This window comes from Parambassis ranga, chromosome 3, assembly GCF_900634625.1.
Source record: "Parambassis ranga chromosome 3, fParRan2.1, whole genome shotgun sequence".
Classification (NCBI taxonomy): Eukaryota; Metazoa; Chordata; class Actinopteri; family Ambassidae; genus Parambassis; species Parambassis ranga.
The window spans coordinates 14085158-14101304 of record NC_041024.1 but is presented as its reverse complement, the minus strand read 5'-3'; the positions used below and the strand labels follow the sequence as shown (position 1 = coordinate 14101304).

At 42.8% G+C, this 16147-nt stretch overlaps 1 protein-coding gene across 2 annotated transcripts in view; it reads right to left on the bottom strand.

Moving 5' to 3' along the window:
- Positions 1 to 363: 363 nt before the first annotated feature.
- The window catches only part of elp4 (elongator acetyltransferase complex subunit 4), a 44085-nt gene continuing 28301 nt past the window's right edge, over positions 364 to 16147 (bottom strand). For both annotated transcript variants that reach the window (XM_028402379.1, XM_028402378.1), the window contains exon 10: positions 364 to 1891. In XM_028402379.1, the coding sequence (XP_028258180.1) occupies positions 1763 to 1891 (129 nt within the window). In that variant the 3' untranslated portion in view covers positions 364 to 1762. The remainder of the gene's footprint in view (positions 1892 to 16147) is intronic.

The window sequence follows — 16147 nt, the reverse complement described above, 5'->3', positions numbered from 1 at the left end:
TCCTTTTAATGTAAAGCAAATATATTGTTTTCTTTGTGTATTTAGAAAATGGGATTGGACATGTAGGGTGATGTAATCATTCACTGTGGTTAAAAATGAGTTTCCCTGCTTTGTGTTATTTTAACAGTGCTGTGATGTGATGGCCCTTCAATGATTAAAACCCCCAATGATATGTTAGGAATCAGAGACACATCAGCTGTTCAAGCCTGTACTTTTCCAATAAGCAAGTCCCTAAATTATACCAATAGTAGCAATTGTATCTTTTAAATTTGTTATCTATTAAAACAAATTAAGGTTTGAAGAAAGATGAAGTATGTGACAAATCAGATGTGAATCAGGAATAAAAACTTGTTGACCATCAAGTTTTCTGATACTTTTGATTTATTGTCTTGAGAAAAAAAATCTAAATTTCAGAACTTTGTTGGTGATTTTAAAACAAATGATGCTGAATGACAGCACAAAACGCGGACACACAAACCTGGCGTGATTCAAAAAAGCATTACAAAAACTGACATACCTGCATTACAGCAACATAAACACATGCCACAGACATTTAATTCTGTTTTAATCTACATTGAGGTTACCCTGCATATGTCAATGCTTCACTAACACTAACTTAAAGAGCTTGCTGTATAAGTGACCTGTGCATGTCGTCTCTCTCTCCCTCATAAACCAGATACTCTCCAGTCATGTATGAAACTGTCAGGTAACACTACCTTCCCCTAACGTGTGTTGCAGATGGTTACCAATACTGCCAGTTTTTACAGGCAAAAATATTCAAACTGGCATCAGACACAGACCGAGGAAAACAAAAATGAATCATTTAATTTTTCACGTTGTTTTTTTTTCTCTGTTTCTCCATGTCACCATTTGACCTAATTTGTTCTTTTGGGCTTGTCATGGCAAAGCAGCTCATCCAGCAAACATGCCTGATGAGGTGTGAAGCCTGCACCCAAATCCAGCTCTCCTACCCTCTGCCCACATTCCTGCTCTGCTCGGCTTACTGGAGGTACACGTCACTCACCGGCAGTCTCAGGGTCAGATGGAAGTATCCCTGTTCGAACCTGAAACCAGTCAGGCAGACCAGAGATCTGTCACCGATAACGCATAGGAGTAGGTGTTGCAGTGCAGTAAAGAAGTACCTGAACAGAGAGTGTCAGCCTCTTTACACTCATTCTCTTTTATTTAATTTCACAAAGCACATAATTACCCTGAAAACTCAGCTGTGTTTTTAAACTATTAAACGGTGGAGCCCAAAGCTGAGTTAATTTATTGGAAAGACTAAGAGTCTGTAAAGCCACGAAAATATTTTATAATTACACTTTGTAAAAAAAAATTCCCACATACAGGAAATAACTCAAGAAACAAACAAAATATGTCCAATTCTAGAATATAATTGGTTGCTTTGGAGTTCACATTTGGCATTTAACAATGGAAAAAACACCTTGGGGATAAAAACTTGCCCACAAGTTACATGACAATTGTGCCAATATCTACTGTCAGAGATAGGAAAAAGTGTGTGGTGCATGTGTATAAAAAAGGACTTGACACATCAGAGGAAATGTGTCCATTATGAGAAGAGGTACAGTGAGTGGAAGTTTAGATCTTCACTTCTGGTTGGGTCAGTTGGCAGGTGGTAATGTCTGGCAGGGTTATTGCAGTTGACATTACGTGGGCGAGGGAACAACCTGGTCACTGCAGTAAAGAGGACAACGTTGCAGCGTCCCAGGTGTTGGTTGCCCATGGCGACTGTGTGGGAGCTCTAGAAGTCCAGGTGTTTGGTGCCGGAAGTGCTAGAGCCACAGGCTGAAGCCACCATGGCTGCTCCTGCCAGCTCCCCCCTGCTCACACGACTCACCGTCTCAGACAAGTCTGGAGGCAAGTGCAGTCTCTATGGAAATCAGAAAGAAAGAAAGAGGTGTGGGGGGGGATGTTAGAATGCTTGTATAAAGCAAAAAAAAAGAGGAAACACTACAGTGGATCAACATACAGTAGACGGTACACTTCAGTGATGCTTATTCACAAAAAGCCATGTTGGGCTGAAATTGCATTAGATGCTTCAGCACTCCCCTCAGCACTGGCAGCATGAAATAAAGCTGCTAGCGTGCTGCTAAATGCTTCAGAGAGCTTTAGGTCTGTTACACCTCACAGGGAATGTGTGTGTGTGTGTCTGTGTGTGACGTAAGGGCGTTTGTGTATGGGACAAAACACTTATGTGGATGTAAAAATTCAGATGGACGTGTTTGTGCTTGTGCTGATTGTTTTACTGTAACAGGTGATTATGTTGAGCTAATACCAGAGTCAATACAATCAAGTCTTTTAGCTGTTTCACACTGAAGCTTATCTGTGGAGCAGCCCTGTGCCAACTCAAAGCACAAAGACACTAAGAGGTTAATGAGGGCCACTCATGTAAACCCCCCTAACACCAACATGCTAGCTACTATAAAGCGTAAGAGGGGCTACGCTGCTCTGCTCTCTGCACAACTGGCATGAAAGGCCGCCAATGGCCCTCCATGAACAAAGTGTTGAGGAGCTGCTGAGAGCGTGAGAGGAGGTGAAGTACCTCAGGAGTCAAGTGTGCCCTGACAATGGTGTTGAGTAGCACGTTGCTTGAGTGTCTATCGAGGAAGCTGAATCAGAATACTGCCATTCTGGGTACAAGAGAAGTTAAACCCTGTAATTTGCCCCTGAAAGAATCTGCCATGACATCTGAAACCTGCAGGTCAGCCCGCACTCTCACCCCACCCCAGCCTTCTAAAACCTTGTTTGCCTGCAGACATCCAGCTTTAGGAAACCCCTACACTCCCTCAGATACTTATCTTTTTTCATAATGACTAGGTGATTGGGTACAGGATTTAAGAGCGTCATTACTTAGAGATAATTCAAGACTACGCAGCGCTCTTTACCCCTCTAGGGAAAACTACTTCCACCCCTTATTTTTCAGGAGCATTGTAACACCTGAGTGTTATCAGATATGAAGCCCTGTGTTCTTGCTACTGCGGCTGACGAATCAGAGGTGCATCCTGCTCAAGTGGTCTCTTATCCCTTCAACACATTTTGTTTGTGTGTGCTTCAGAAAGGCATTTATTGAGGCAACCATAGAAAAGAAGTGGTCCTCATGCTTCCTTTCAAATTAGCCGAGACAGGTGAGGCACTTGCGAAGCACCTGTAATTTGATGTAAGTGGGTAAAGGTAAGGTTACATAGAGGCAATGATGAGTATTTTCAGTGGGAGAACAAACATGATAAACGTAATCAGCATTAATTAACACCTGTGACACTGCAGAGACATGCAAGATAAACTTATTCAACTTCTCTCAGTATGTAACTATTGCTCTGACTTAAACAAACACACTACAAATATCCATGCAGGCTCATACGTTGGCCTTGAGGGGGCCCCTAGAAACTCTGTTTCCAACCCTGCCAAACCTCACCTGTGTAACCTTTCGTGTCTTCAGCTCACTCGAGTGTGATTGAAAAAGAAAAACAATGCATTGATCAAGCCTGGACTCAGTCCTGCTTAGTGCACTGCAGCGGAAACACGGTAGAGAGAGGGGTAGGAGAAAAATCAATCACATATACATCATCCTCAGTGGGTGAGTAAAAAAAAAACAAAAAAAAAACGACATCACACCGTTGTCTGGCTGTCACGCACCCACGGGCCTGGCTACACCGTGTTTGTTTGGCTCTGGGCTCTGTGAACCCACTGAGCATGTGCAGAGCGAAGGTCAAAGCAATCCAGAAGTGTAGCTCAGCTCCTCTAACCTTTGAGTTCAGGGGCAGATGAGAACAATCAATGGTAACATCAAAGTTGGAGGGAGGAGCAGACAAAACCAATCGATCGGTTTGACACGCAGAGGGAAAAGACAGCCCAGCAACAGTCAGCAACCATCACACACATCACTGACAGCCAATATTAGAGCTGATAATTGTAACTGGTTATCAGGACCACAAAAAACTTTCCCTCTGTTTGCTTTCACTCCAAATACATCAACTTTGTATTACTGCTAAAAGATGAGTCGCTTTGCCTTTTCAGCCCAGTGCAATGTGCACTTATTTTAGCTGTGGTGCGTTGCCATGAACATTTGCACTGACACCAAATGAATAGAGGTCAGCATAGGACTAGACAGACATAGTCAGGGAGGCTCGAAGTCTGCTTCCCTTCGACCTGCACACTCCATGATGTAAACAAGGACATCCGGAAAACCCTCAGAGGCATAGTGGGGTGTATGCGTGTGTGAAGTCTTTCTCTGCTGCCTGGCAACCTTCACGAGGGTGGAGAAAGAGGAAAAAAAACTTAAGAAGGGGGTGTATGGCTGGGGGTGGGTGGTGGATGGGAGTGGATGGCGGGAAAATAGACCATTGGCTGTGGTGCACTGGTGGAGGGGGGAATGTGAAAATGGATGTGTGCCACAATGTTAGTGCGATTATGTGTGTGTGAGTTGGAGCTGTGATGTCAGTGTTCCCTCCCTGGTGGCGGGCAGGGGTAAAGGTCCGTGGTACAGCTCCGCTCCACAGCCAGAGGGGCTGGGGCCATGCTGGCAACAGGGTGAGGGGTGACAAAGCTCCAAACGAGCGCTAAGCACTTGAAATGAGCCCTCAGGGCCGACCCACAGACTGGCTTTGCCTAAGAGGGTTACTAATATCACCCCACAATGGACAATTCCCTTCAGCTTACTAAACACCCCAAAGAACCGATTCTTAAGGAATATGGCATCTCATACCGCTTGGTCACTTATAATCTCCACATACAGCTGTATTTGGGGTTTATTGGTCAGAAAATACACCAAATCACTGTTTTTGGTAATACGCATTACTGTTCAGTGCAATGTAATTGTGTAATATTCCGAGATATGAATGGGGAAATCTTTTCAACTGGAGCTTACAAGAGACCTACTCACACAAAGCAGCGCCATCAAAGGCATTCCACTGGTGGTAACGGCTTGCTAATGACTGGAGTATTAGGTGCTAATTTAACGAGTCATTTCTTCCATAGAGTTTTAGCCACACTTTCAAATGGCCCGTGTCACTGTACAGCTTAGAACTATGGGAAACCCAACACCTTGTTGGAACACATGACGACTGGTCTGGCTGTTCCAATCAGATAAGCTGATGCTGGAACATGCTCATGGAAGTGACACGATATTTACCATAAACACCTACTTAACACAATTATTGTTGTAATTTAGTCAGCATTTTATAAGCTCTGCTAAGTCAGTGAAATGAGAGAAACTGAACATTGGCTGGAGTTATTGTAAGCACAGAGGAAATGACGGTAAGAAATCTGAATGTATGCTGTCATGGATGAAAAATAGATTCCAGCTTTTTTCGTATTGACACAGAACAACTCAACAATATATTACAAAATATATATTAATACATATATATATTAATCTGTGTTCATGGCAGTCACATTAGAAGTGATACCTTTTGCCAATTCCATTTCCCTGAGTGCAGCCACTGTAAACTAATGTGTATGTCTGTCCATAACACCGGGTCAATGTCCTCCATTCCCAGCCCCATTTCTACAACCAGCCAAGGGTCAAAATGGCAGCAGAATGTTCCACGGCTGAAACTGGTAGATATTTCCCAGATCTGCTGGTCCGCTCAGTCACTAAACCAAGCTAAATCACCTCCCAGTGCCATAATCCCTCACACCTCTAAGGTTACACTGCATTGTGTGGGAAATCATTTGCTGAACCTTACCTATAGGAACTAGAATTAACTTCAACACTCAAAAAACCCACATAATGAGAAGATGTGCTTTTCTATTCGAGAAGAAAACTAAACTATTTACGCTGGCAATTTCAGAGAATACTTCCGCTACCTTTGCCAGAAAAAAATGCAGAAACAACCCAGCATAAATCCCATCACTTTTGTAATTCTAGCCCACCTGCACCTAACAAAAGCTGAGTAGAAGCTCTACCTTCCTCTTCTCTTGTGGTAACAAAGAGTGTAACACGATAACTGGCTCTGCCCTAAGAATAACCTGTTGACTAAGGAAGTCTTTCTCACCATAAATCTGTATTCCACGTACCTTCCTCATTGTTTCTCACTTAATGTTTGTTAGTAAAATAAATGTCAATTTTTTTAGTGCACGTGGAACATAAGAATCAGGGCACTTTTAGAATGCAGTGTCCTGCACATGCTCGAAAACACTGTAAACATGTATTTTGTGAGAGGAAACAGCATAAACTGAGTACAAAGGGGCTGGGGAAGAAAAAAAAAACATGTAAACTACATTGAGAATCTTCTCAAGTTTCTTTTTTTGGTAATTGGGTAATGGTCACCTGCTCTCTATGTCACCTGCTGCCTGATCCAGGATAATCTGAGAGGCAGGCATACAGACAGTCAGGCGGACTGACAGATAGACGGATACAGACACAGGCTCCCCATCTCTTCCGCTTCATGGCTTAATGCATCTGACAGAGTAGGCAGCAGGCAGGCAGAAGGATGAGTAAGCATTTTCAGTGTAATTATATTCCCAAACACTGAAAGAATGGGAAGGGACTAATAAGAGAATTTCATTAAAAGTGAGCATGTCCAAACAGGAAATTGATTATCTGACAATATTTCAAGTTTTTTAATACCTAATGGAATGTTTAGTCCTGTTCTGTTGAGTAACTACCTCCTCACTTATCCTTCATGCTCCACAGGCCAATAAAATGCAGCATTTGAAAGTATCTGTCATATTACTAAACATGACATGCATGGGAATCAGTTAGCTCTGCACTGTTTCTGAATAACCACATGGACAAACGGGGGCCAAAGTGTAACTGTGCTGTAACACAACAACTTGACTTGCTATCTCCGTCACCATCATCTTCCATTAAACCCTCCTCTGGGGTCCTCTGCTCGGGCCTATCAAGAACTTTGACAGGGGAAGCAGCGTGGGGCCATTTTGTCTCTTTTCAGTTCTGTTTTGTTTCTCTTTGGAGGGCAGTGTTGGTGTGGACCGTGGGCATTGTAGGGTGAGGGCACATTGACCCTTGTGGTGGTAGATGGAAAGGGAGGGGGTTAGTTGGTGTTATGGACTTGGGCACAGCCAGGAAGTGCTGGTTTGCCCCTGGAGTGACATGGTGCCTGGGGAGAAAGGGAGAGGGATAGAGGGCGTAGAGTACAAACATATCTAAGTGTTGCCTTCACTACCGATAGGCCCATAGCAAAGAGTACGGCTGCATGGGTTATGACAGCATATCTGGGGGATCTCTGGTGCCCTCCACCCCTCAAACACACATTTTATCCCTCAAACCATGAATGTGATATAGACATCCTCAGGTTAAAACACCACTGACACTTTCAGTAAGAGCATGATTTCCAGGGCTTGCTATAATAATCCTTTTTACAGCTTTGACAAAACTATTCAGCTGTCTGTAAGCATAGTAGCCATTTCTCAGCTTAGCATACAGACAGAAAAAGGTATTGTTTATTTAATTAATAATAAATAAATTTATTTAAATAATAATAACAACAATAAAATGTTATGATTTTATAGCGAATTATGTGTCAGACTAAGGCTAACTGGTTCTGTCAGTGTTTCCCTTTCCAGAAAATATACAGAGCATTACCAAGAATATTATATATTATTCATGTATTTTTCTCTGTGCACTCAGTCTACAACCCATGTACAAAAACTGACAGACAGACACACACTGTCACTTTCTTATGCATATGTCACACAGAGGTATTTACAACATAAGCAGGCCTGTACATCCAGGGTTTCCTAAACTCTGCCTTAGTTCCAAGAGAAAGTCCTATTTTCCTCTCATCATTTGTGCTGTGAAAGAGTTCACACAGTTTACAGGCATAACATTTGGCAAAGTGAAAGGTCGTCTGGAGGTTACTGTGTCAGCCTGGGTAAGTGGTCGACCCATTGGGAGGGGTGGGAGAGGTGGGGGTGGCTCTCACCGAGGAAGTCTATTGCACTATACAGCAAAAGACAAGGACTGTATGATAGAAGGCAGTAAAAGGACATGGGTGGAGTTCTGCAGGTCAGTTGATGTTTGGAACTGCTAAGTTTTAACTTCACCTGATGGTTCAGAAAACAACAATCTTGTCTGATATTCAGTAAAAGATAGGAGGAAGACTTATTGTAGGCTGAAGGACTAATGTGGCTAATTGTGTTTGCAACACTTCTGATATTGTTGTGGTTATGCGTGAGAGTGTATACTTGTGCGCATCAGTGTCTGTTAGTCTGCCCGGATGAATAAAGGGGGGTGGGTATAATCCATCACCAGTTGATAGTCCTCACAAAAAAGAAGCCCTTTTTGCTGAGAGGACAGCCCTTGTGTGGACAAAGACCACCATACTGGGAACTTCATAGGACCCAGCTGAAAAGGTGTTGCCCAGAGTAACCCCATTCACATTAACAGGCATGCTGGCCAAAGCCAGTCATTACTGCTGACTTGGACCAGCCGGGCCACACATAGACCAGCCTAGAGCCTCTAAGGCCATTCACTCCACATCAGCCTACAGGCAAACAGCCTGAACTCTGCCACTGGGGAGCATCTAGAATTGTTACCATTCAATTTGAGTGTCTGTCTTGAGAGCTTCAATATATGCAGGCTCTGAGTACATTTATAAAAAGCATGAATTTACACTTTTACACTCTACCTATTCATACAATCTTTGATATAATGCATCAAACATTTTTTTTAACATTCTGAAGGACTTTACATCTCAGCATTTCACAAATGCAGATAAAGAAAATGACACACTAACACAATCGTTTTTTACCTTACACCAGCCTCCAATATGCCAAAATTCATTCCATTTTTGCCCCACTCTCAGCATTATTTGTGATGCTTTGAAATGAGGCTCACCCCTTTTACAGTTACACAGTGGAACCTGACGAGAGAAAAGCAGCTCTACTCTCAGTGACTTGTACTGGAATTGCTGCAGGCTGAGATGCTTCGTCCCACTGATCCACTGAACTCCTGTAGGCACTCAAAAAAAAAACAAATCTGACCTATTCTTTATCCCCACCCTGATGCAAACGTATAGCACTGCACGGCAACCATGCAGAAAGGCAGAGGAAGGCACAGCCAACAGTGTCAGAAAACACAGCAGATGTTTAAACAGCACAAAGTCAAAGTAAAAACTTTATATTTTTTGAAATAGCACATTGAACATTTTATACATAGGATTCTTTGGTACACAAACACACACCAGTATTCTACAACCTCTCTTTCCTCCCTCTATTTGCCCTCCATCCCTGCTCCACCTCCACCTCTGCTCTCCTCTCCAGTGCCCTCCCTGTGGGCAGGTGGTTGTGTAAATTTAGCCACAGCTAGGTGAGGTGCTTCCTGGGTAGACTGTTGGCAAAGCCACCTTTAGGGTGTTCAAGATGTCAGAGGGAATGAGACATCACCTCGGCTGCCCTGTCAAAAAATTCACCACCTTCCATTTCCCCCATAACCCCTCAGTCCTCGAAGCACCATGGGTGATGGGGAATTCTTGTTTTGTGTTTTCTAATTTAGCCTGAAACACACCAGCCATTACCTAACCCAGAGCGCTGACTGAGTGTTAATTGTGAAGCATTACTAAAGCTATTATAACAGTGAGCCAGTGCCCGAGGAGAATGCATGCTAAAGTTAAAAATCAGAGAGACAGTGCTAAATGCATATTATCCCATCCCTGCAAATGACCCCTATAAGAGGTGACATTACGGAGAATGAAAAATATGTTTTAAATGAGCAATTTTAACAACATTTAAAGATATATTGTTCAATGATTATGGTTTCCATCTGCAGATGTACTTTGTATTGAAATAGTAGTGGGCTGGTTAACAAGGTGGCAATAAAACAGAGTAATTATGTTTTTTTTTCTAATTTTACTGTGTAACAAAATAGTTAAACTTTTCATTACTTTTTATGCCTTTTTTATTTATCTGTAGAGTTATGGGAAACTTGTGAAGCAAAACATTTGTGTTAAAAACAGTGAAGTGAAAGCTTCTCTGTGGTCAGGTTATTTTGTGCAAAAGCCTTTGATCAGAAAACCACAAAAGCTTGAACAGACTAATGAGTAAGAATATTAGTTTGAGCTGTGTAATTAGTGTGCACTTATAGTCTATGCCGTTAGGTTTAAAAGAAAAAAGAAAGGGAAAGTACAGAGATGGATACAGGGTGCTGCTGAGTTGAAAAGAATAACAAAATTGGAAAGTGGTCCAAATGTGACTATCAGCTTCTTCATTCTCCTCGATGCCGAGTTAGGCGTTTTGCTGGGAAATGGGCGGCCTGCCAGATTGGGGCCAAGTCAGAGTTGTCAGGGGATTACAGTTCTGCCTTGCTCACTGCAGGGGGTGCGGAGAGGGCCTCAATTACCCTGGAGCGGCGTGTTTGATTTGGCCCGGCACTTTTGGGGACAGACCAAAAGCTGAATAATGCACCATTAGCAACTCAAAATCCTGCCCTAAAATGAGTCTACTTATGCATCACATACAGTAATTGTGTGTCTATCAAAGGCTGGCAGGTCCACACCAATTACCCTGATAACAACAAAACAATCTATGCATAATATTATCTCCTGAACACCTGTGGGCACCCACAAACATCCAAGCTTTCTCGTTGAAAACTTCTGCTTGTTAAAAGTCTGTCCAACATAATCAAGTGTTAATTGTAGAGAGCTAAAAATATTAGATAATGTGTAAAAAATATATAAAAGCAAAGATGTTTATGCTTTTATTATTTACTAATATATGGGAGATGGCAGACAGAGGGAAAAAGAGAGAGAAAGTGTGAGAGGAGAGAAAGACGGAGAGAAAGGGAAAAAGAGAGAGAGGGAGATCCCCCTACTCTGGCTACAGTTAGAGCTGTGCAATTGAATTTCACAGGATATGAGGCAGCAAATGGCATGTAAAGGCTGAAGCGTCAGACGGTTCCTGCCACACGGCCAGACAGATAAGGGAGGTGTAAGTGAAATCATTAGGTAACTCTGCAGGACATCAGGGGCAGTTTGAGGTTGGCAGGGGGCTATGAGAGCCAAAGGTCCTCCTTGAGCTCCATTGAACACCCACTCAGCCTGATATACATGCACTTACAAACACACAGGGAAAATCACTTATACAAACACAAGCTGCAAGACAAACAAGGACTCAAGACAGACAAGCAAACAACCAAGCACTGTTTTTTTCTCTCTCTTCTTCCACAAAATTCGCGCACATGGATATGCACTCATGCACACATACACACACCACTTCAAACTGCAGACGCCTCATTGAGGTATCAGCCCCAGTGATTGTGTTTGTCCACCTGGGTATGAAAGAGCCATTCTGGCCTGTGTGGAGGAGACAGCAGTGTGGTACAGCTCAAGCCGGAGCCCAGCTAGGCTACGTCTGTCTCAGGCTCTCAGGGAGGGGAGCAGCCAAGTGTGGATGCACCTCATTACCTCACTCATCCACACACCAATTACCCCTAAATAAATACACCCAGCCCACAGGCAGCAACAATGACATCCAGCCTGAAAGGGAAGAAAGGACGCCGTTCAGAAAGCATTTGCACGCACAGAAAAGTGCTGTTGGATAATGATGAAAAAAATACAGAGAAAAGAAGCAAAAAGAAGAACATGCAGGGGGCTCCAAGTCTTTAAAAGAGCTCAAAGACGAAACAGAGAAAGAGAAAGAATGAAACAAACAGAGAGCAAGCAGAGTGAAGTGATTCAGAAAATGATAATTTCTTGCTAAATTTCACCCAACACATCCGCAAATGATTGTTGTGGCGGGGGAGGGGCAAAGTTTAATTGTTTTAATGCATGCAGCCATGAGATAGCTCTGCCGCCATCTAAAGTGGTGATCACTGTAGAACCGACACATATTTGCATGCAAGACAGACCGCTTGAGGTAATGGTAACAGCGGTGTGTCCGACGGCCAAAGACACACAGGCTAAAAAAGAGAGCAAACTGGCACCTACAGGGCTCATTCCCCAGAAAGTTTCACAAAAAATGGCAGGTGGCATGAGATGTGTCACTTGCACCTTACATACGAGAAAACATTTTAAGCTGTTAACAGTGAAAAGTCTCTGTTACTGGAGTGAGAAGGTGAGCGAAGAATGCAGGAAAGGTGTGTGGCAGAGAAAAGAAGACAGATGTGTTTTCAGGGAAGGGAGGTACAAACAAGGAGAGGAAGCCAAGAGTTCCTTCATGCCCCCCCCTATCGCACACCACCCCCCTCTCCCACCTCCCTCCATGTGGGATCTTTCTGCATGAGTGACTCTGTCATACCTGGGGGACAAAATGGTCTCTCTCTCTCTCTTCCTCTGTTTGTCTCTCTCTCTCTCTCTGCCCCAGTTCTTACCTACATCTTCTTTTGCATTTATGTGCTGTGATTATAGTGAGCAAAGCTTGCTTAGTATAGACGTAAATGAGTATTATTAATAATATATTTACTTACTAACTAATACATAAAATCAAAGTACCAGCTGTTATTAGGTAAATCACTGGTATTTTCGCACCCAAAGGAAAAAGAAATGATTCACTTCCTCCCCACACACCTGAGGAGTCAGGTGATGGGTGGAGCAGTAAGTTACTGGGGGATGATGTGTGTGTTTGTGGGGGTGGAGGTAAAATACATTATTCCTGATAGGCTGCCCTCCATTATGTACAAGCACATCCACAACCGGAAAATAACTCACATGACCAGAGCAAGCTGGTTCACCTGACCAGAGGCAGATTCCTGGTTAACAGAAACAACGGCTGGGAACGTGTCAGTTTTCCACGCTGTTGATTCGGTGCAATAAACACAAGATGATGGATGAAATGGAAGTGAAAGGAGCAGGTTTATTAGGATTCCTTCCTAATGGAGGGCTAATTGAAGGGGGGGCATGCCACACAGGTCTGGTGCTACAGGTGGGTGGAGTAGTGTTGACATGCTGTGGCAGCATATTCAGGATTCCTGATATACAGCTCACCCCTCAGCTGGAGTCACACTGAGAGTAGAATTCCACTCTCTGTCACATAAAACACAACAGGCCATGTCAGTGAAGACCTAATGGCCTTTTTAAATCACCATGTAATTTACATATTCTCAGCTTTGACTGGACATAAAAAATGGAAGAGGCCCTTCACCCTTTCTTCTTTTTCTTCTTCCATGCTCGACTTGGCCTGGAGGTTTCTACTTGAGAGCTTCAGTATTTGTTTTTTAATTCCTCCAACAACATTGACACTGGCTGTTGTCACACCCATCCCACACCTGTACCTCCTTCTAGATTTGCGTGACCTGAGAGATTTTCACACATAACCTGTGCCTGAGAGGAATGTACAGGAGATATGCAAGAATCTCAAGCACACACCCAGAAATGCTTCATTGGTCTGTACAAACCACAAGTATACAAACAGTAAGAAAATGTCATGATTTTGTATTCATCAGAACATGGCCAGAGGGCAAGATCTGACATGCCAGTCATTTCAGTCCTTTACAAAACAAATGGAAGAGATTTTAGTCACTAATTTTACTTACTAATGAATGATGAAGAATTAAATATGTTCAGCCAACTATGGCAAATCACAATTGTGGCCAAGGGATCTCTATACAGTCACAACAAGTCAAAGAAAAATGTCATTGTCTCTAACATGTTTTAATAATTAATAATTATTGTTTACTGGTGTAAGTACTGATAAAGCATGCTGTGTAAAAATAAGATCAGTGTAAATGCCAACATACAAATAAAGCATCACTGATTATACCGAAATAAATGTTTGTTGTCTTTGTGTGTGTGAACAAATGTTAGACTGACATTCTGTGGGAAGAATTTACAATATCACAATATAATCTAATGTGACAGTACAATCTGAGAAAGAGCAGAACAAAAACAATGCTTCTCAGTTACGCTGGTCATATACATTGGCAAACACACTTACTTCATCTGCCAAATCCCTAAATTAACACCTTTTTGGTGAGAAAGCCCAATTTGGAACACATCACACCAACACCACAGCTGGCATTCAAGGGTAAAATTAATTACTTCAGATACATGTGCTTCCTCTCAAAGTGGCAGACTTATTTGCATTGAGGAACATTCAGCAGAAGTAATCGATGCACACACAAAATACGGCCACCCAATGACCCCAGCCCCATCTCAAAGTCCCTCCCCATCCCCAAAGCCCTGACGGCTCAGCCATGCATGGAAGAACAAACACAGGTAGCAAGAGCAAATCAGACTGCAACAAAACACAGAAACATGAATGGGAAGCATTACAATGACGGGCTGGATGCAGGACAATGGGCTCGCCATTAAACAAACGGCAAATCCCAGGATGGGCTGCGGAAGTATGATACAGATTACAGGCACCTAGTCCCTGCTTGGGGAACAGGGGAGAGGGAGAAAAAAGGACACAATATTGCAATCTGACAGCTGACGTCTTCATATAAATGTATGAATTTACATTCCAATTAGAGGAAATTTACATCTTAATCACAGCGAGCAGTGTGTCGGTCCCTCGGTTAGTGTGTTGCTACGGTAATGAGGTGGGATGCTGCTGTGCTCTCTCATCCAGACAGTGATCTGTCAGCAGACGACACCTCCCTGTTATGAGGGAGCTGCACCCTTAAATGCAACCACCACCACAATCCAGCAATATTCACTGAAATCTGTCTTAAATACCAACAAGGTGTGAGCTGCCACCCGAGGATAATATGCCAAATATGGAGTTTGAAAAACATCAAACATATCTTAAATACAGTGCACTGAACCAGGAGTGTCTTTAACTGTCACTCAAGTGACAAGCTTTCTGTACTCTATGGCATTCCATTTCTAATTTCCATACTAATAATGGGTATATTATCTTTAATGGTTTGACTTTGTTTTATGGCATTTGAAATGGATGGTGAAGCTGTCTGTGGAATTACTTAAACATATCATGTCATCAGATCACATGCTGCTCTGATTCCAACAAAGGCAATGTGAAAAGCTGAGATGGAAGGATTGTGAAAGTATCATCAATATCCTCCTGGTCATCAATTACATCAATGTAAATTATAGCACCCAAAGCACCCTCAAGGCAACCTCACAGTGAGTTGTCTGCAAGTCAGCCTGAGTAAACTTGCAGGCAGAGAAAAAGAGCAGGCCACGGCCAATCTATAAAATTCAGCGGAAAGTTCCTATTTAAGGACACTTGTTGTGGTTTAGTTCAATTAGCAGACAAGAGCTGCTCGGTTTGAGGTTTTGGAACCACACAGGCAAGCCTAAGGCCTGGGCAGGGACCTTTGATGAGCTTGCAACACAGAAAGCTGATTGCACTACTCCATTGCAACTCTAGGAAAATAACTATTTAATGAAAACTTTAGCATTCAAACTTTGCTGAAGTAACATTTATTCACTAAAATATGTTACTTGTACAGGAGCACTGATTGCTGACAATGCAATCAGGAAGAGCAGATTAGCTACTACCAAACAGGAGAGCACATAAATCAGTTTAACACAGTCCTTTGCCATCTTCACGCTTGACTTTAATACAGGGATGTGTGAACAAAAAATTGGAGGGAAATGAGGCATAGCTTCTTTATCACCCGCCTCGTAGCCAATCAGACCCCTCCTGCCAGAGACACTGCTCTAATGGCCGATATCTATGGAAGCAGCCTATTACTGGATATCGCCTGTAATTAAGACAAGTCAGATTACACCAGGCCAGTGCATTCTCTCTGATATGTAGGCTGCCATTACATTAAGGCCTGAAGTGGAAATACACTCATACAGTGCAGTGAGAAACAAAAAAGAGCTCATGTGGTGTGAAAATAGAATAGTTGCGTGTGCAGGGTATGTGCTGTATTTGTACCAAAACATTGCATGGGGTGATATGTGGGGCGTGGCTGGGATTCCACTTTAGCCTGCAGGGCATTCAGAGACGATGCCAGAAAGCTGCACACAATCCCTTTGGCACTTATCTCGCACATTCTAACATTGCAGATTGATTCCCACAGCAGTGCTGCTTTGCCTGTGCACCTCTGTCCAAGCATCTGACTTTTTGGGTGTTTGTTGTTAAATGAGATCCAGCAGTTGAGTTCATTTTGATTATTCACCATGATGCTACTTCTTAAAACAGGCAGCAGCTTATAAGATGTCACATTTACTTTGTCTCTGGAAGCAAATGAGTTGAAAGGACGAATGTGAATGCTGTTAAGTTGGAAAAAGGCTCCTTAAATGTAGAGAGCAGCACT